This window comes from Nannospalax galili, unplaced genomic scaffold (genome assembly GCF_000622305.1).
Source record: "Nannospalax galili isolate Female #2095 unplaced genomic scaffold, S.galili_v1.0 scaffold188, whole genome shotgun sequence".
NCBI classification, from domain to species: domain Eukaryota; kingdom Metazoa; phylum Chordata; class Mammalia; order Rodentia; family Spalacidae; genus Nannospalax; species Nannospalax galili.
In genome coordinates, this window is record NW_008360325.1 from 7,715,955 (window position 1) to 7,737,069 (window position 21,115).

At 45.0% G+C, this 21,115-nt stretch overlaps 1 protein-coding gene across 1 annotated transcript in view; it reads right to left on the bottom strand.

The window, feature by feature from the left end:
- The window catches only part of Ak7 (adenylate kinase 7), an 89,027-nt gene that overhangs the window by 3,972 nt on the left and 63,940 nt on the right, over positions 1–21,115 (bottom strand). Inside the window, exons 13-16 of the mRNA XM_029559967.1 lie at positions 15,967–16,095; positions 14,889–14,954; positions 10,652–10,849; positions 2,222–2,442 (exon numbers count right to left, since the gene is read on the bottom strand). Of these exons, the coding sequence (XP_029415827.1) occupies positions 2,222–2,442; positions 10,652–10,849; positions 14,889–14,954; positions 15,967–16,095 (614 nt within the window). The remainder of the gene's footprint in view (positions 1–2,221; positions 2,443–10,651; positions 10,850–14,888; positions 14,955–15,966; positions 16,096–21,115) is intronic.

The window sequence follows — 21,115 nt, forward strand, 5'->3', positions numbered from 1 at the left end:
CTTGTGTGAGTCAGACCTCTCATCATGTGGATCCTGAGGATAAGACTCATGGCATCATCCCTGTTAGTAAGGATTGGAACTCAGTGAGCCATCTTGCCAATCCAATTCTTAATCTTGGAATGTCTCTGCTTTTCTCAGAAGCAACAGCTAATTGGATCTTGCTTTTTAAAAAATATGGTTTGGTTCCCAGCACCTACATGGCAGCTAACAACCATCTGTAACTCCAGTTCCAGGTGATCCAATGCCCTCTTTTGGCCTCCATGGGCATTGCATGCCCATTGGTAGACTTACACGTATGTAGGCAAAATAGTCATACACATAACAAAAAGAAAGAAAGAAAGAAAGAAAGAAAGAAAGAGAAAGAGGGAGGGAGGGAAAAGAAGGAAAGAAAGAAAGAGATAGAGAAAGGAAAGAAAAGAAAGAAAGAAAGAAAGAAAGAGAGGGCTAAGAAAGAAAGAAAGAAAGAAAAGAAAGAAAGGAAGGAAGAAAGAAAAAGAAAAAGTCATAACACTTCTTTGGTCAGATAAAACATCATAAATAATATTAAGAGATAAACAGTGACTTGAGAAAAACCTATCTGCTACACATTATAAAAAGCTAAGATATTCTAAAGAAGTCATATCTAATGTACACTATTTGCCAGGTACTGCCTGTATCTATACAAATTAACCCTTTATGGGGGCTGGAGAGATGGCTCAGTGGTTAAGAGCACTGGCTGCTCTTGCAGAAGACCCAGGTTTGATTCCCAGCACCCACATTGTGGTTAACAACCATCTGTAACTCCAGTTGCAAGGGATCTGATTCCCTCTTCTGACCTCCGCTGGCATTGCATGATACAGGTGCACCTACCTACATGCAAGCAATATACCCATACACATTAAATAAAAATTTTTAAAAACCAAATTAACCCTTTAATCATCACAGCAACTCTATGAAGTAAGTACTACCACTGTCCTCATTTTACAGAGGGAAAAAATGAGCTACAAAGTGTGACTTGGGGGTCAGCAAAATGGCTCCATGGGTGAAGACACTTGCAACCAAACCTGAAAACCTGAGTTCAAGCCCCAGGACCCACATGGTAGGAGGAGAGAAGCAACTCCTGCAAATTGTCCTCTGACTTCCACATATGTACCATGGCACATGTACACATGCACATACAGAGAGATAAATATATCTTGGGCAGGGACATGTACCTACAAAAAGAATAAGAGCAAGATTCAGACTCTAGCCACAAATTTGGAAGACCTATGGAAGATGTTTCCTGCTTCTGTTATGCATTGTGGTCCACAGTCAGTAGTATGGACTTAGACCTAATGATGCTGCACAGCCCAAGAGGCATTTGAAACACAGAACAGCTGTGGTGATTCTACATTCTGGAAGTTCCCACCTGGAAGGACGGGAACAGCCTGGAGACGGACAGGGCTAGACCCGGGGAGTCCAGCAAGAAGACACCTTCTAAATTACTCAGGATTGTAATGCCAGCAGTTGGGAGAGTAAGGCAGGAGGATTGCCATGAATTGGAAGCCAATAGAGTACATACCATGTGTGAGCCCTAGACTCAGAGTTGAGACCCTCTCAAAACAAACCAACATTAGCCATGATCAGAAGAGGAGAAATGGATTTGAGTCCTGATTTTGGAAGCTCAGTCACTTACTAGACTCAATGATTTAGGGGAAGAGAAGGGTGAGGCTGTCGCCTAGGTTACTAGATCGATGAAAATCAAATCAAATCCCAAAGTCATCACTAATATAATGTTACTCATTTATACTTACAGTAATATATGTAATTAATGCTCCTGACAATGGCTACTTATTGGTACAAAGCAAAAGATCATGAATGTCTTCTTTAAATAGTTTAAATGACAAAAAATAAAAAGCAGGGGCTGGAGAGATGGCTCAGCGGTTAAGAACACTGGTTGTTCTTGCAGAAAACCCGGGTTCAGATCCCAGCACCCACATGGCAGCTAACAACTGTCTGCAACTCCAGTTCCAGGGGATCCAATGGCCTCTTCTGTCCTCCACGGGCATTGCACAATATGAGTGCCCTTACCTACATGCAGGCAATACACTCATACACATAAAAAATAATAAAATATTTTTAAAAATTAAAAAACAAAAGTCTGGAGCATTTATGACATTTCTCTGCAGCCAGATGGGCAGGAGACCTGGCCGAAGTGGCTTTCCTGCCCCTCCCAGACTCCTCCACACACTTCCACACTCACCCACTCCTCCCAGCAAGCTATCTTCTCTGCCATTTCCACAGCCTCCTTGCGTTCACGTTCTGCCTCCTCGGCAGCCTCCTTGGCCAGGCGTTCCTCCACAGCCCTCTTCTCCTCTTCTTCCTTTTCCTCTTCCGTTAAACCATAATTTCGAGGCTCCCCAATCTCTTTAATGAGCTGTTTGATAGCAAGTCTGTTCTGAGCGTCTTCAAGTTTTCCTACATCTTTACACACCAGAGGAGAGACATGAACACAAACATTCTAGGCATGGTGGCAGTTAGAAAATGCTCTGTGGCTGGGCATGGTGGCGCAGGCCTTTAGTCCCAGCACTTGGGAGGCAGAGTTCAAGGCCAGCCTGGTCTACATGGTGAGTTCCTGGCCAACTGGGGCTACAGGGAGACCCTGTCTCAAAAAGACCAAAAAAAAAAAAAAAAAAAAAGGAAACACTTCCCTATGTAAGCTAGGCTGACCTCAAACTTACAGCCCTTCTCCAGCTTCTGCCTTCTGAGTGCTTGGATTACAGGTGCATATCAACCACACACTCTGAGTTCTAGTAATCAGCATTGATCTGCGTGGGGATGGACTGTGCTGTAGCCTGGTATTTTGTTTTGTTTTTGAGTGTGTATGTGTGTGATGATGTGTGTGCATGTACATATGCATGTTCACATGAGCATGGATACACGTGGGGGGGGGTGTAGTTGTCTATATATGCATGTCTGTGGATACTCAAGGTGGACCTTGGGGGTCTTTCTTGACTTCCCTTTACTGTATTCATGAAAGCAAGTTCTTTCAGTTGAACACAGAGTATGATGATAAGGGTTAATCGAGCTTAATCCCAGCTCACTTGGGGAGCCACCTTCCAAGGTTGGAATTAAAAGCAGGCTGTTGTGTCCATCTGCTGTCCTCATGGGTTCTGCGGATCTGGACTGTGGTCCCCACACTTGCATGGCGAGGGTTTTATTTACTGTGCGATCTCTCCAGTCTTGCTTTTTTTTGGTCTTTTTGAGACAGGGTCTCCCTGTAGCTCCAGCTGTCCTGGAACTCACTATGTAGACCAGGCTGGCCTTGAACTCACAGAGATCTGCCTGCCTCTGCCTCCCAAGTGGATTAAAGGCAAGCGCCACCAGGCCTGGCCTGTTGTTTTTTAAAGAATTTTTATTTTATGTGTATGAGTGTTATGCCTGCATGTGTGTAAGTGCACCTGTGTCATGCAGTACACGAGGAGGACAGAAGGAGGTGTGGGATCCCTTGGAACTAGAGTTATGAATGGTTGTTAGCCACTGTGCAGGTACTGGGATTCAAACCTGGGTCTTCTGCAAGGGCAGCCACTGCTCTTGACCTCGGAGTCATCTCTCCAGCCCCAGTTCTGTTTTGTTTTGTGACTTGATCTCATGTAGCCCACATTGACCTTAAACTTGTTATCTACCTGAGAATGACCTTGACTTCCTGATTGACCTGCCTCTGCCTCCCCAGTGCACCACTTGGGAGGCAGAGGCAGGCAGATCTCTGGGAGTTATAGTCTGGACCTTGAAAGTTCCCCCAGGCCTGCCTATCACAAGCTTGACTCAGGGGGCATAGTGGAGGGTGACAGAGCCTTTGGAAGGAGGGGCCTAGCTGGAGGGAAGGAGTGTTCTGGGAGAAAACTGTGACACTTTGCTATCTTACTATTCCTGATTTTTGCTTCCTGATCATTGAATGAATGGCTTTGCTCTGCCGCATACCCACACCAACATGTGCTGCCTCACCACAGGCCCGAAACATCTCACACTCATGAAGGGGAACTCTAGGACTGTGACCTCAAGTAAACCTCTATCTTTATCTCATTTCAGTTACTTGGTACTCTTCTGCAGTGTTAGAGGCAGAAGAGCCTAGGGCCTTTCACAAGCTAGGCAAGCATTCCAGAACTATTTGGAGTGGGGGTGGGGGGGTGTAGAGGTAGATTTAGAAACAGTTGCTAAACAAAGAAAGCATGATCAAGAATGGGAATGGATTCGTGAGCTGAGGGGACAGCTCAGAAAAAGCCTAAAACCTTTTTATAAGTTAATTCTCTCAGCTAATTCATTGTCAGGAAACTGACTACAGCAATCACTCCAAAAGCAGTGAGCCTTTTACCTAGGGAAGTATGCACACAAAGGCTGGGGGGCTTTGATCAGACTTCACAGAAGGAAGTCCCGTCTATACTGGAGCCAGGAAGGACTTCCACAAGAGCCTTCTGAAAGTCAGTGATTGTAGGATCTCTCTCTCTCCCTCTGTCCTCTCTCTCTCTCTCTCTCTCTGTCCCTCTCCTTCCCCTCTCTGTCTCAAGTTTTTAAAAATATTTATTATTTTTGTGTTTATAGTGTTTTGCCTGCATGTATGTAAGTGCACCCTGTGTGTGCCTGGTGCCTGCAGAGGCAAGACAGGGCATCGGATCCCCTGGAACTGGAGTTAAAGAGAGTTTTTAGCTGACATGTGGTTGCTGGGAATCAAACCCCAGTCCTCTGCAAGACCAGCCACTACTCTTAACCACTGAGCCATCTCTGCAGCCCCATAAAGGATTTTTACTTTCATTTTTTTGTTTCTTTTGAGATAGCATCTCCCATAGCCCAGGCAGGCCTAGAACTCACAATGTGGCTGAGGCTGGCTTTGAACTCTTGATCCTCCTGCCTCCGCCTCCTTGGTGCTGGGACTACAGGTGTGAGACACCATGCTTCGCTTTCTCTAGTTTTGGGGGACAGGCTCTCATTCTACAGTCCAGGCTGGCCTAGAACTTACTATGAATCTCCTGAATTCAAGGCAGTCTTGCTGTCCCTGCCTGCCTGGTGTTGGGATCAAGGTACAGCCCCCACACCTAGTTCCCATTTTCAATTCTTAATTGATTGATCTTTTTTTGGCTTATTGGAATATGAAAATGTTCAAACTCCAGAGTGTTTGACTGATATTAATGCAGTCATACTCTTCCCTGGTTCTTGGAAGGCAGTACGGTAGTGCAGAGGTGGCGGCAGTGGGCACATTTTATTACTGGTTTCTTCTGATCTCCCAGATCTTGGTTGTTGTTTTTTTTAAGACATTGAATATGTAGCCCTGGCTGACCTGGAATTTGTCATCCAAATGCTGGGACTGTGGGTGTGTATCACCCACTCTGCTTCTTTATATAGCCTTAAAAATTATATTTAAATTTCTTTTATTATTTATCTAGAGAGGGGGCACATATGTGCCATGGCCTGCAAGTAGAGGTCAGATGGCAAGCCATGGGAGACGCTCTTTCCCATGTGGGCCCAAGGGAGCAAACTCAGGTTGTCAGGCTTGGTGGCAAGTGCCCTTAGCCATCTTTCTAGCCCATTTCTATATTTACTGATTTTATTATATATTTTCATTTTTGTATTATTTTTTGAGAACCTCATATATGCACACAATGTATTTCAATCATATTCACCCCATCTCCCCTTCTAACTCCTCCCAGATCCTACAACATCCCTTTCCAAACTTCATGTCCTCTGTTTAACATATTTTTTATTCTATTTATTTATTTATTTATTTATTTATTTATTTATTTATTTATTGTCTTTTTGAGGCAGGGTCTCCCTGTAGCCCCAGCTGGCCTGGAACTTGCCATGTAGACCAGGCTGGCCTTGAACTCACAGAGATCTGCCTGCCTCTGCCTCCCAAGTGCTGAAAATTTATTTCATGTGTATGAATGTTCTGCCTACATGTATGTAAGTGCTCCTGTGTGTGCAGTGCCCATGAAGGCCAGAAGAGGGCATCAGATCCCCTGGAACTGGAGTTACAGACCACTGGTAGGTGCCATGTGGGTGGTGGGAGCCGAACCCAGGTCCTCTGCTATAGCAGCCACTGCTCTTAACCACTGAGCATCTCTCCAGCCCATCTTCTTTTTTTAAAAGATTTCTTTTTTTGCCAGCCTTCTTTTTTTTTTTTAATGCTTCTACATTTCTTAGTAGTTATTCCTATAGCTTTCTGGCCTTTTTCTGGGTAAGTGCTTGCCCGCTGCCTCCTCTGTACCTAACTTACTCCTTTGTGCAGTTTTGATCTAGAGATACCAGCAGAGTCTAATGTGGGCCAGGGGCAGCATGGCCAGTGCATTGGTTAGTGAACAGAAGTAAGACATTAAAGCTCAGTGGGATATAGCTCAGTGGTAAAGTGTTTGCCTAGCAGGCATGAGGCCCTGAGTTTGATTCTTGGTTTTTTGTTTTGTTTTGTTTTTGTTTTTGTTTCTTTTTTAAGTCATCAAAATACCAAAGAGCAAAAATGTCTTATCTGCCACCTGCTCACTGCCTGACCTTGGTCATTTAATTGTAGTTCTCCCTGAATCTTGGTAGTAATGACAGCCTTGCTGTCACTAGTGCCCTAAAACCTTCTGGAAGCTCTATTTTTGGAGACCAGGCTCACGGGGAACAATTGCAGTAGAACAACTGCTGACTGGAACTGTGTGAATACACCTTGACTGGCAGAGTTGCCCTTTCTAGGAAGGTAAGATGAGGACAGCTCTGAACCTGGCTGCCAGTGGCACTTGGAAACTCCAGGACTGTAGGGTGGTCTCGGCTGACCAATGAAACCAGAGAGCAGGAAAAACATGCTGGTGTGAAGAGGTTGAAGGTCCGAGGAGAGAAGGGATCTGAGAGACACTGGGAAAGCAGAGAGCCCAGAGACACACAGGGAGGATAGTGGTCCCAGCATCTCTGTAAGGTCCACTCAGAACCCCTGAGGCCATGCATCCCTACCTAGGGACACCCTCACCAGGGCCATCTCTAGGGCAGCTCGCCTCTTTGCTTTTACTTATCTCCTGTTGTCAGTGTGGAGATGAAGCTGAATGTGATGGGTACTGCACAAGATGGGAACACAGAGGCCTCACTCCTCCAGTTCTCTCTGCGGTCCATGTCTCTCAACCCATCCTCATCTTTCTATCACTAATTTTTGGGGCTTTATGTATAAGATGACATTGACCACGTTTCTGAAATCTGCCACTCTCCCAAAGTTCTCTAATTAAATACTAGACATTTCTATGTTAGGAGGCGAAGAGTCCTTGGCTTTTATATGTATAATGTACTCACTTGCCAAAAACTTGCAAATAAGGGGCTGGAGAGATGGCTCAGGGCTTAAGAGCACTGGCTGCTCTTGCAAAGGACTCAGGTTCAGTTCCCAGCACTACAGGGCAGTTAACAACCATCTGTAACTCCAGTTCCAGGAGATTTTACGCCCTCTTCTGGCCTCCGTGGGCATTGCACACATGCGATGCACTTACATACATGCAGGCAAAACACTCATCCACACAAAAATTTTAAAAACATATGTAAATGAGAGCAAAACCCAGCTGCTACTCAGGGTGGAAAACAGGAAGAACTGGCTGATTTATGCATTATTTTCCTGATGATGAATAATTTTATGCTTTAGTGTTGGCAGTGATGACAAATTCCTTCAGTGTGCCAGGCACTTGGCATCTTGCACTGCCATGTAGAGAAACCCCTCAAGTCTGATTGCTCTCTCATTTCACATTTGAGAAAACTGAGGCAGAACCAGAACTGGAATTGGCTCTCCTGCCTCCAGCCTCTGTTCTCTCTCAGCTCTAAGCCTGTCAATATGCCAAGGTTCAAATGCTGGCCTGTAGGTGCCCCCTAGTCAGGAGGTGGCTCTTTTTCCCTGTGATGATGATCTTGATTGCCAACTTGATGGAGTTTAGAATCAACACGGAAACAAATCTCAGGGCATGCCTGCAAGGATCACCTAGATTAGATTGAGATGGGAAGACCCACAGTAAATATGGACAGCACCATTCCATGGACTGGGGTCCTGAACTGAATAAAAAAGGGAAAAAGAGCCAAGCAGCAGCGTTCATCTCTCTCTGCTTCCCGACTGCAGATGCATGCGGCTGCTTCAGGCTTCTGCCCAGCAGGTCTTCCTATATGAGGGACTTTAGCCTTAAACTGAGAGCCAAAATAAACCCTTCTTTTTTAAAGAAATATTTTTATTGAATTCTCATGCATTTCATACAATATTTCTTATCAAATTAAGATCCCCTCCCCCATCCATGCCCCATACACACCCACACCAGGCCTCATGTGTTCTGCCATACATGTTAAGTCCCATCTGCTCAAGCATTTTACCCAGATGTCCTTCAGTGCACTTTCTTTTTTAAAAAAAATTTATTAGTTTTATTTTATGTGTATGAGTACATATTGCTTGCATGTAAGTGTACTTGTGTCGTTGTGTGCAATGCCTGTGGAGGTCAGATCCCACTACAGATGGTTAGATAGTTGTTAGATACCATGTAGATGCTGGGAATTGAACCTGGGTCCTCTGTAATCCCTCCAACCCTTCCTTTTTTTTTTTTTTTTTTTTATTTTTTTGAGACAGGATCTCCCAGTAGCCCCAGCTGGCCTGGAACTCACTATGTAGACCAGGCTGGCCTCGAACTCACTGAGACCCACCTGCCTCTGCCTCCAGAGTGCTGGGATTAAAGGTGTGTGCCACCATGCCCTGCTAACCCTTCCTTTCTTAAATTGATTTTGTCTGGTATTTTGTTGTAGTAACAAGAACAGTGACTAACAGAGGAAATTGGTACAAAGAAGTGGGGTTGCTACTGCAGTAACCCTGACCATGTGGTTCAGAGGCCTTTGGGATGGGTTTGCAGATGCAATGTGGAAAAGTTTGGTACTTTGGGCTGAGACAGCCCTGGCCAAGCCTCACTGGTGTTTACCTTGCTGGGTTGGAGCTCGCTTTAGTCTGATTTTTCCTTGTGGTCCCCAATTCTTCCCTTTTAGGATGGGAATGCTCATTCTGTCCCACCTCATGTTGGGAAATAACTTTTTATTTTATTACATTTATTTAATTTCTTTGTTGTGTGCAGGGGCAGATATGGGCCACAGTGCATGTGTGGAGGTCAGAAGACAACTTGAGGGAGTTGGTTCTCTCTTTTTACCATGTGGGTCAGAGAGACTAAATGCAGGTCATCAGGCTTGGTGACGTGAACATTCCCACTAAGCCACCTTGCAAGTCTTGCTTTTTGTTTTTCGTTTGTTTGTTTTGTTTTGTTTTTGAGACAGTGTCTCCTGATAGTCCCAGCTGACCTGGAACTTGCTATGTAGACCAGGCTGGCCTCAATATCACAGAGATCTGCCTGCCTCTGCCTCCTGAGTGCTGGGATTAAAGACATGTGCCACCATGCCCACTTGAGTTTTTGTTTTTAATTTTATTTAATAGGAGCTCACAATTAAGAGATTGCTTCAAGTTTCAGGTGAGACTTAGACCTTGGACTTTTAAATAGTGTTGAAATTGTTAAAGACCTTGAAAACTTTTGAAGTTGGACTGAATGAATTCTTGCATTATTTATTTAATTTATTTTTTATTTTTTTGGTCTTTTTTGAGACAGGGTCTCCCTGTAGCCCCAATTAGCCTGGCACTCACCACTCACTATGTAGACCAGCCTGGCCTCAACCTCACAGAGATCCACTTGCCTCTGCCTCCAGAGTGCTGGAACTACCACACTCACCTTCTGGTGGCTACTCTTGATCATGAACATGATTCTGTGCAGAATCACCATGGAAACAAATCTCTGGGCGTGCCTATGAGGGATAATCTAGATTAGGTTGAGGTGGGAAGACCCACCCTAAATGAGAATGGTACCATTCCACAGGCTGGGCCCTGGACTGAAGAGACTGGAGGAAGCCAGCTGAGTCCCAGCCTTCATCCCTCCAGCTTCCTGACTACAGATGCAACGTGACCAGCTGCTCACACTCCTCCAGCCGTGCCTTCCCTGCTGTGATGGACTGCACCCTCAAACTCATTGCTTTTGTGAGATATTTTGTCACAGCAAGGAGAATAGTAACTAACACACCTCCAAACCCTGAAAAGGGAGAAATGTCAAGACCCAGAAAGTCAGGAGAGAACTCAGCAGTTTACCAAGCCCAAGCCAAATGGAGCTGAAACAGCTATGAAACCTGAAATCTGGAGCCAAGAATGAGGAAGAGAATGCTTCCTAAGTGCCTGCGTGTGCTAAGTTCAGTTACATGTTTACAGGAAATGAAGAGGCATCTGGTGAGGAGCTATTTCCTGTTTTGGGTAACTAAGGGGTGAGTTGATCAGACTAAAGTCCAGAGTGGGCCAGTGTCTGTGCTGAGGGCCAGTACCTGGCAACATAACAGGGAGAGAACTGTGCCCAAGGGAACCTGGCAGGATGGGCTGAGGAAGACAGCAGCAAACACATTCTCAGAAATAGACGAGTTTGGCATTCAACTCTGTAATCTACCCATACATTTTCATACAACACTTTCCCACCAATTTATACCCAAGTAAAATGGCTCTCCTGGAGGAGTGCCCGTCTATCCTGGGGCTTCCTAAGCCCCTCGGTCACGTGATCATACTTCCTGGACCTCCCTCTGCCCTACAGTCCCAGTCAGACATGCATCAGGTCTTGCTGGGGGTCTGGGAGTCACCTCATACCAATGTGTATTAGGTGGACTTCGATTTCATCAAAGTAGTTGAAGACGGTCTCATCGTCGGTATTGATGTCCCTGTAGTTGCTTAGGGACGGGAGGAACCGGTCCTGGCTGTAGTGGGTCCCTGCCACGACGCTCTCAGGGAGGTTCATCACCCGCTCTTTCAGAAACTCGTCAGAGGCATCCAGGCCACACACAAATTCTGGGGAGAAGGGAAGGCATAGGTATCAGCATAGTACAGCGGGGATGTACAGTCCACAGCTAACCAACATGCCCTGCTACTGGCTGGGACCTAACACTGCCTGTCAAATTGGCTTGTCACCTCTCATGGAGGGTAAATACACGTACATCACACAGTTCCAGAGATGCGAAACCCAATTGGTTCTTTGTATCTACCATCCTTCAATCCCTTGGTCCCTACTCCTTCCTTTCCTTCCTACACAAACAGCAGAAATTATAAATAGAAAATCTCCAAGCCTGGTGTGGTGGTGCATCCCAGCACTTGGGAGGCAGAGGCAGCGGATCTCTGTGAGTTCAAGGCCAGCCTGGTCTACATAGTGAGTTCCAGGACAGCTGGGGCTACAGGGAGACCCTGTCTCAAAAAGACCCCCCCAAAAAAGAAATCCCTAACTCCAGTTCCAGGGGATCCAATGCCCTCCTCTGGCCTCCATGGACACTGCATGACACAGGTGCACTTACATACATGCAGACAAAACACTCATGCACAAAAAAAAAGTAAATATTTTAAAAACTGAAAAGAAAAACAAAACAAAAAACTTTTCTTAGGCCTGGAGAGACGGTTCAGTGGTTAAGAGCACTGGCTGCTCGTCCAGAGGACCTGGGTTCAGTTCTCAGCCCCTACATGGCAGCTAACAACTGTCAGTAACTCCAGTTCCAGGGGATCAGACACCCCCTTCTGGTCTCTGTGGACATTGCACACACAAGTGTACTTATATATACGCAGATAAAACACTCATACACATAAAATAAAAATTAAAAAGTAAACCTTTTCTCTTTATGATTCAGAATGAACTTTGGGAATTTGCAATATCTGGAGCTAATTATTCACAATGCCATTGTGTCATTCTAGCTCTCTGGTCACTATGTCTGACTATCAGGATCGCATAGAAATCTAAGTGTTAGTGGCATTTTCCATTGTCATCAGGTAGGCATGGATGCAACTCTGTCTCCTTGAACTAGGAGATCTGAGAAGACTCACACTGCATCTAGGTGAATGTGGTAAATACAAGGACTCACTAGCATGAGAATACACCAAGAACAGAATCAGCAGAGGTGCAGATGTGTCATCATCAAAGTCGAGCAGGGGCATTTGTATGGATCAGTTTGTCCTGTGTCATAGGGTGTTTTAAAATCTTGGGGGACTTCAGAGCTATTTGCTATAGACAGTAAGCAAGTTACTTGGAAGTGTGCAGTTTACTAGTGAGCCATGACCTTCTTTATCCTACTCATATTCTAAGCCTGTATCTTCCCACTTTAGGTACCAGGCATAGAGACCATCTCCATCACCCCAACTAGCCAGTCCCAACCTTTCAGTGCATCCTGAGCAAAGGCTCTGGGCTAGGCTTTACCCTCATTCCACTTCTGCCTCCTGACCCCACCTGTGTTCAGCACTGGGTTGTCATGGTAAGGTGCCGACCCCACCAGTGCTCAACACCAGGTGTCATGGTAAGGTGGCCCCTCTTTCAAGGAATGCAAATCACACATTCTTCCTTCAGTGGCATGGACCCCCTGTATTCCCACCCAGTGACCTCTGTGAATTAAGATCCCACAGGTACAAATGAACCAAAGTTGCAATTTCTCTCAGGAAGGTAGAAAATAAAGGCAATTTCTGGAAAGAGGATAACTTACTAAGAACAGACTAAACCTTCCAAATATATTCCATCTTAGACATGTTTGGACTTTGTCCAAAAGAGAGGGCCATTCAGTGAACTATGACTAAGACTCCTTGCTTTACCTCTGCTGTCCCATTTCTGCATGCTGTGGATGGTGTTTTGGGAGGAGTGGAGTGAGGAGACCTGAGTTTGAATGGAAGACCTTCCATTCATCCACGAAGGGAACTTGGATGAATCTCTAGAGTTTCCCTCCTGGATCTGGCAGGTTGTGCTAATGCGTGCCAGGCAGGATAGGGAGGTTCAATGAGGTGCCTGAGGTGCTTGGCACATTTGAGCAGAATTTTATCCAGTAGCTTACGTGAAAGCGTACAGTTGACCACTGAGTTTGCAATGAATAAATTGCCTGGGAGCATTTCATTCTCTGAAACCAGGCAGTCCTAGTTATTTAGAATGAATTAACTTCACATTTCAACTTTTGGGAAGCATCTGTCTAAACGGAGGAGATCTCTGAGACAGCCGTCTTTGGAGCATTTCATGTTTCTGCCACTGGTTTCAGAGCCCACAGGCAATAAATATTTATTCCTGGGCTGCAGTGATGGCTCAGCAGTTAGGAGCACTTTCTCCTCTTTCGGAAGACCCAAATTCAATTCCCAGCAGTCCCATGAAGGCAGCTCAAAGTCAACTATAAGTCTAGCTTCAGGGGATCTAAATCCTCTGGCCTCCAATGGCACCTGCACTAACATGTACACACCCACACACAAAAATAAATGCATCATGAAAAATAAAGTAAATCTGAGTTTTACTTGTTTTTATTTTATGTGTATGAGTGTTTTGCCTGCATGTATGTAAGTGTACCGTGGGCATGCAGTGCCCACAGAAGCCAGAAGAATGTGTCAGAGCCTCTGGAACTGGAGTTGCAGATGGTTGTGAGCCGCCATATGAGTGCTGGGAACTGAAAACTCTATCTTAACCACTAAGCCAACTCTGCAGGCCCCAAATAAACTAAATATTAAAAAAATCTAACTATCCCTGAGGATAACAGCAATCTTGGGGTCTCAGTGCTTCCAGAAGCTTCTGTCAGCTGCTCCTGACCAAGATAAAGGATGACTTCAGCCATGAACCATGTCCCTAACCTGAAGCTGATCAGCAGGATCTTTTAGTTACAACCTCGACCTAAACTCCAAAAACAGCTGTTCTTATACTGATCAGAGGACCTCGAACTACTCCCTATAACTGCACCCTGTACAAACTGCCTTAAAAAACAGAACATTTTTGATGGGGATGGGGGGCTTGTATGTGTGGAGACCAGGGTTGTGTGGAGACCAGGGCTGATGTCAGGTTCTTCCTCAATTGCTCTCCATCTTCTGTTGTTTGTTTTGTTTTTGCTCTCCATCTTTAAAAAAAAAAAAAAAAAACACCCTGTGATCCGGACAGATGCTCAGTGGTTAAGAGCGCTGGCTGCTCTTGCAGAGGAATCTGAGAAAACCCAGCTTCAATTCTCAGCACCCACATGGTGGCTAACAACCATCCCTAACTCCAGATTAGGAGATCTGACACTCCCTTTTGACCTCTGTGGGCACTGCCTAACATGGGTACACTTACACATGTGCAGCATAACACTCATAAAAAATACTATTTTTTAAAAATAAAATAAATAAAAAAATCCAGCATGCTATTTGATGCACCTGAGATTCTTTTTTCTTTTTTGTTTTTTTTGAGACAGGGTATCCCTGTAGCCCCAACTGGCTATGTAGACCAGGCTGGCTTCGATATCACAGAGAGCCACCTGCCTTTGCCTTTGGAGTGCTGGGATTGAAGGTCTGTGCCACCATGCCCAGCTCTCATCTCTAATTTTCTAATTTCTCTAACTTTGAATTTCTAATTTCTGAGTTTCTGCTTGAGTGGATCTTTTCTAAAATATATTTAATTATTAAACTAAAAAATGGCATAAAAGAGATTGAATAACATTCCTTTACATGTCTTCTTGGAGAGGCTGGGGAGAGGGCTCGGGGGTAAAGTGCTTGCTGAACAAACATGGAGACCCGAGTTTTGTCCCCAGCACTCACATAAAAAGGTGGGTGTGGTGCTGCTGCTGTGCACTTGTAATCCCAGTGTGGGGAGGTGGAGACAAGAGGGTCCCCAGGCTCCCCTGGCCAGTCAGTCTATCTGAACTGGCAGGTCCTAGGTTTAGTGAAAGTCCTTGAGTCACAGAACAAGGTGTAGGGCTTCTGAAAAATGACACCTGAGTTGACTTCTGGCCTCACATGTGTGCACGTATTCAAATCCACATGCATACCCGCGCGCGCGTGTGCGCGCACACACACACACACACACACACACACACACACACACAATTAAATGAGGTCTTGGAGAATATCTTAAACTTACCAGGTGTAATTAACTTATCAAAGGGGAGCATTCGGCCTCTGATTTCTTCTTCTTCCTCGTCTTCCTCTAATAAAACAAAAGTATCTGCAGTTATACTTGTTACATAGCAAAAGTTTGAAAACTTTTTTTTTTTGAGATAAGGTCTCCCTGAACCACAGCTGGCCTAGAACTCCCTATGTAGACCAGGCTGGCCTCAATGTCACAGAGATCCACTTGCCTCTGCCTCTAGAGTGCTGGGACTAAACTGTGTACCACTATGCCCAGATCTCAAATACTTTTTTTTGGAGGGGGGCAATCTTTTTTGAGACAGTGTCTCCCTGTAGCCACAGATGACCTGGAACTCACTATGTAGACCAGTCTGGTCTTGAACTCACAGAGATCCACCTGCATCTACCTCCCAAGTGCTGGGAGTAAAGGCATGAGCCACCACGCCCAGCTTCAAATAGTATTTAAAATTTTTGATTTTTTGACACTTTTTAAAAATAATTATTATTTTTATTTTATGTGTATGAGTGTATTGCCAGCATGTATGTGAGTGCACCCGGGTCGTGCAATGCTGCAGAGGTCAGAAGAGGGCTTCAGATTCCCCTGGAACTGGAAATAAGGACGGTTTGTAGCTGCCATGTGGGTGCTGGGACTTGAACCCGGGTCCTCTGCAAGAGCAGTCAGTGCTCTTAACTGCTGAGCCATCTCTCCAGTCCCTTTTTTGAAATTTTTGTTAATTAGTTTGTGGTTTCTTTTCTCTCCTTTTCTTTTCTTTTCTTTCCTTTTCAGACAGGGTCTCTGGCTGACCTGGAACTATGTAAACCCGGCAGGTCTTGAACTCACAGACACCCACCTTCCTCTTCCTCTGCTTTCTAAGTGCTGGGATCAAATGTGTGTACCGTTATGTACAGCTTTTATTTATTTATTTATTATTTACTATTTACTTATTTTGACTTTTTGAGACACCATTTACTCTTTGTCTAGGCTGGCCTTGAACTCAGAGCAATAAGATTGAAAAATAAACAAAAACAAAGAAAGTAAAATAAAACACACAGAGAGAAAACAAGACATGAAACAGAGCGCTCACACTTACGGTTGAACAGGTCTTTTGCTTGGTCATATGTCTTTGGAAATCCATCCAAAATGTAACCTTGGTTCCTACAAGGCATAGATTTGAGCTTTTCTTTCACAAATCTAATGATATACTGATCTTCTAGCCGACCTGATTTAAAAATAGATGAGTAAATATGTATGTTGCAGTGAGCACACTCTACACAGGGGTTAGGTTCTAAATTCATTTTGAAAGCTGTGATATAGGCAAAGATGTTACCAAAGATCCTTTCTTAATTGAAAAAAAACATTCCCCTTTTATTTTGAACATGACATGTGAGTTTTAGGGCACATCAAAGAGCAGTGAGCTGGTCTACAAGGACAAGCAGATGCCAATGGTACCAATACCATCCGCATTGGGAACCTTCTGTGACCATGACGTGTGGGTGCCACTAAATAAAGAGAAAGGGGATGTGTGCTGTACTGGATAGCTTTAGTGTCAACTTGACACACCAGGGTTGAGGGAGCCTCAATTGGGGAATTCCCTTTATTGGACTGGCCTGTGGCCATGTCCATGGGGCACCTTCTTTATTGTTGAGTGATGTGGGAGGGCCCAGCCCACTGTGGGTGGTGCCACCCCTGGGCAGGTGGGCCTGTGTTGCATAAGAAAGCAGGCTGAGCCGGGTGTGGTAGTGCATGCCTTTAATCCCAGCACTCAGGAGGCAGAGGCAGGCAGATTTCTGTGAATTCAAGGCCAGCCTGGTCTAGATAGTGAGTTCCAGGACAGCTGGGACTACGGGGAGACCCTGTCTCAAAAAGACAAAAAAAATAAAAATTAAAATTAAAGGAGTGTCCCCATGAGAGACTCTGCTTGTCATAGTGTTCCTCCATGGCCTGTGCTCCAGCTCCTGCTTCCAGGTACCTGCCCTGAGTTCCTACCTTGGGCTCCCTGATGAACTGTGACCTGGGAGATGTAAGCTAAATAAACCCTTTCCTCCCCAAGTTGGTAGTGATCAGACTGTTTTGTTACAGCAATGAAGAAACAAACTAGGACATGCGCCAAGTCCTGTGTGTTTGAAGAATTGCCTCTGGTTTTATTTTTATTTATTATTACTTTTATTTATGTGTATTTCTGTGTATGCCATGTGTGTATATGCCACATGTGTGTGGGTGTGCACCTAAGGATGCCAGAAGCTGGCATCAGATCCCCTGGAGCAGGATTTCTGGCCAGTTGTGAGTCACCTGATATGCTAGGAACAGAACACTGATCCTGTGCAGGACCAGCAAGCATTCTTATTAACCGCCATGCCATCTCTCCAGCACACCTGCTTTTTATTTTTAGATTTTATTTATTTAGTATGTGTACCTGGTATATGGATACACACATGCTACGGGGCATGTGGAACTCAGGTGACAACCTGAGCAAGGTGGTTCTTTCCTGCTATGTTGGTTCAGGAGATTGAACTCAGATTGTTAGGCTTGGCAGCAAGCACCTTTACTCATTGAACCATCTAGCTGGCCCCTAAGTTCCATTTTGAGATTACACCTTAATATCCAGTAATAAATGCTTCTGTTGTGGGAATTACATGAGACAACATTCAAGTGTTTTGCTAGCCCATTATTCACTGAGAGTAGGCTGAGGGTATAACTAAGTATGTGTTCAGCATGAGGGAAGACCTGCTTTTTACCTCCCCGCACACACAAAAGGTAAGTGCTCAATAAATATTTTTGCTAGATTTGAACAGCAAACAATCTGGTTTTCCTCTCTCTCTCCCTCCCTCCTCTCTCTCCTCTCCTCTTCTCTCTCTCTCTCCCTCCTCTCTCTCTCTCTCTCTCTCTCTCTTTCAAAATGGGGTCTCCCTGTAGCCCCAGCTGGCCTGGAACTCACTATGTAGATATGTAGATAAGACTGTCCGTGATCTCTGTGAAATCTGCCTAGCTCATCCTCCCAAATGCTGGGATTAAAGGAGTGCACTACCATACCCTCCTCCCTCCCTTCCCTTTTCTGCTTAAACCTTCATGTTCACTTTAAAAAATATATTATTTGAGAGTTTCCTATATGAATGTAATGTGATTCGATCAAATCCACTCCCCAGTCCCTCCTCTCCAATTCATCCTCTCTTCCCCCAACTCTCCCCTAACCTCATATGCTCTCTCTTTTTTTCCTTAAACTCACTGAGTCCACTTAGTACCGCCTGTAAGTGCACAGGTGTAGGACCATCCACTGGACCAACCTATCTTTTTTAAAGCTGCAGAAAAGGGCTGGGCTTGGGTTTCAGCCTCAACACCTGCGCCCCCATGAGAAAAAAAGACCCTGCACTTATCCCCAGAACGAGTCACAAAATAAAATTAGCATCAAGAAAAAAAAAAAAAAAGCTGAAGAAAAGAACGTGCCCCACACAGCACCCACACCTCCACCCCAGGTCCCATTTATGACCTTTGCCGTGCTCACTGGGAAGTTCCTTCTCCAGCCCCAGCTCCCAGATTCCTGGAACTGCTGAGAGCCTGGGAGGGAGGAGCCTGTTCTACCCTGGCAAGGTGGTTAGATGACTGCATGATGCAATCACTCTGGCCCCACTGACCTGCTATCACATTCACACTCAGCCTGTCGTCACACTGGCTGCTGTAGACACAACAGCAGTGTTAAGTTTGGCAGGGCTGAGAGAGACTGCTGTCCAAAGATCCCTCTAGAGCGCACACTGCACACTGAGCTTATCAGAGTCGGTGATGTAAAATACAGTTTGGGGTTACTTGTTATCTTTCTACTAATGACAATAAAATGACCTAATAGCTCTCAAGTAGGGTATGGTGTCACAGGCCTAGGGGAGGGGTGATGCTGAGGCAGGAGGATCATGAATTCAAATCTGGTCTGGGCTACATAGTGAGTTCCAGGTCAGTATGGGAAACATACATCGAAAAACCCTGTCTCAAAAGATCAAATCAGGAACATAGCTCATTTGGTAGAGTGCTTTCCTAGCATATGCTAGGCCCCGAGTTTGATCCCCAGCACCACACAAATCAGGCGGAGCGGCATATAACTGTAATCCCAGCACTCAGGGGGTAAGGGGCAAGAGGACCATGAGTTGAAGGGCATCCTCAGCTATGGAGCCAGTTTGAGGGCATCCTCAGCTATATGAGACCCAGTCTCAAAAGATACCAACCAACCAACCGAACAAACAATACATATAAGGGGCTGGAGAGATGGCTCAGCGGTTAAGAGCACTGGCTGCTCTTGCAAAGGACCTGAGTTCGATTCCCAGCACCCACATGGCAGCTAACAACCATCCATAACTCCAGTTCCAGGGGAATTTGACTCCCTCTTCTGACCTCCACAGGCATTGCATGACACAGGTGCACTTACACACATACAGGCATTATAATCATACACGTGGAATAAAAATAATAAATAGGGCTGGAGAGATGGCTCAGCAGTTAAGAGCACTGACTGCTCTTGCAGAGGACCAGGGTTCAATTCCCAGCACCCACATGGCAGTTAACAACTGTCTGTAACTCCAGTTTCAGGGAATCCAATGCCCTCTTCTGACCACGAGTGCACCTACCTACATGCAGGCAATATGCTCATACACATTTAAAAAAAGAAAAATATCAAAGGATTCATGAATATTTAAAGACTGGTTTTATTTAAGCAGTTGGTTTTCATTTTCCAAAGGCTCTATTTATTTACTTACTTGTTAGCTTAGTTTATTTTTGTGTTTATGCATTGAATACATGCATGTGTGTGTGCCTCTATGCATGTATATGTGAACTTATGTGTACCAGTGAGCACACCTGTGCAAGCACACAGAGTCCAGAGGGAGAAATTGGTGTCCAGCTCTATCAGGCTCTGTCTTACTCCCTTGAGACAGGTTCTCTCACTGAACCTGAACCTAGGCTGGTGGCCAGCAAGCCCCAGCCATCCTTCTGGCCCCACCCAACCCCCACATACCCCCGGCACTGGGGTTACAGAAATCTAGTTGAAGTCTACTCATGTAAGAAACATTAACTATTAAATATCACTTTTTTTTTTTTGGTCTTTTTGAGACAAGGTTTCTCTATAACCCTAAGTGGCTTGGAAGTCACTATGTAGACCAGGGTAGCCTCCACAGAGATAGGTCTGCCTCTGCCTCCTGAGTGCCAGGCAAAATGTTAGTCTTTTCTGTCAAACACTGTAGTAACACTTTGGTTTAGGACAAATAATTCAAATCTTTTAATGCCCCCACCACTGGGTAAAAGTTGTATAAAACCCATTACATTCTGAGGGCCTGGTGGGCTCAGTGACTGGCCTCTCTTGTCCCTCTACCCTTTACCTCTTCCCCTTCATTTTCATTTTCTTTGTGCCAATTCTTTAAAATTTGTTTTTATTTATTCATTTTTGGTCTTTTTGAGACAGGGTCTCCCTGTAGCCCCAGCTGGCCTGGAACTCGCTATGTAGACCAGGCTAGCCTCGAACACACAGAGATCTGCCTGCCTCTGACTCCCGAGTGCTGGGATTAAAGGTGTGCACCTTATTGTTTTTATTTTATGTGTATGGGATTCAAACCTGGGTCTTCTGCAAGAACAGCTAGTGTTCTTAATTGCAGAGCCATCTCTCCAAGCCCAATTTTTAAAGAATTTTTAAATTTTATTTTTATTTCATGTGTATGAGTGTTTTGGGTGCATGTGTGTAAGTGTACCCATGTTGTGCAAATGCCCATGGAAGACAGAAGAGGGCATCAGATCTCCTGGAACTGGAATTACAGACAGTTGTTAGCTGCCATGTGGGTGCTGGGAATCAAACTTGGGTCCTCTGCAAGAGCAGCCAGTGCTCTTAACTGCTGAGCCATCTCTCCAGCTCCTGCGCTGATTCTTTTAAACTAACCAACGTGAAAACATTGAGGTCAGACCAAATGGCGAAACAACACAGAACTCTTGTGTCAAACTTCTGGGTCGTGTCTGCTTGCTTGATCTGAATGACATAATGCATGCATTCTTTTACAAAGTCCAAGCTACCTTCTGAGTGTTCTACTTTGTCTGAGTGTTCTTCCTGTGGTATTGGTGGGGTCCTTAGATCTCAGATTCCATTTCCAACACTCATCATCTGGTTTATTTTGGACCCTGAGCTTTGCCATTCATTTCTGCTGGTCAGAACAGAAATGCGTCCAGTCAGCAAGAAGAGGCCTATTGTGGCAGCCTTTGGTCATTAAAAAATGCTA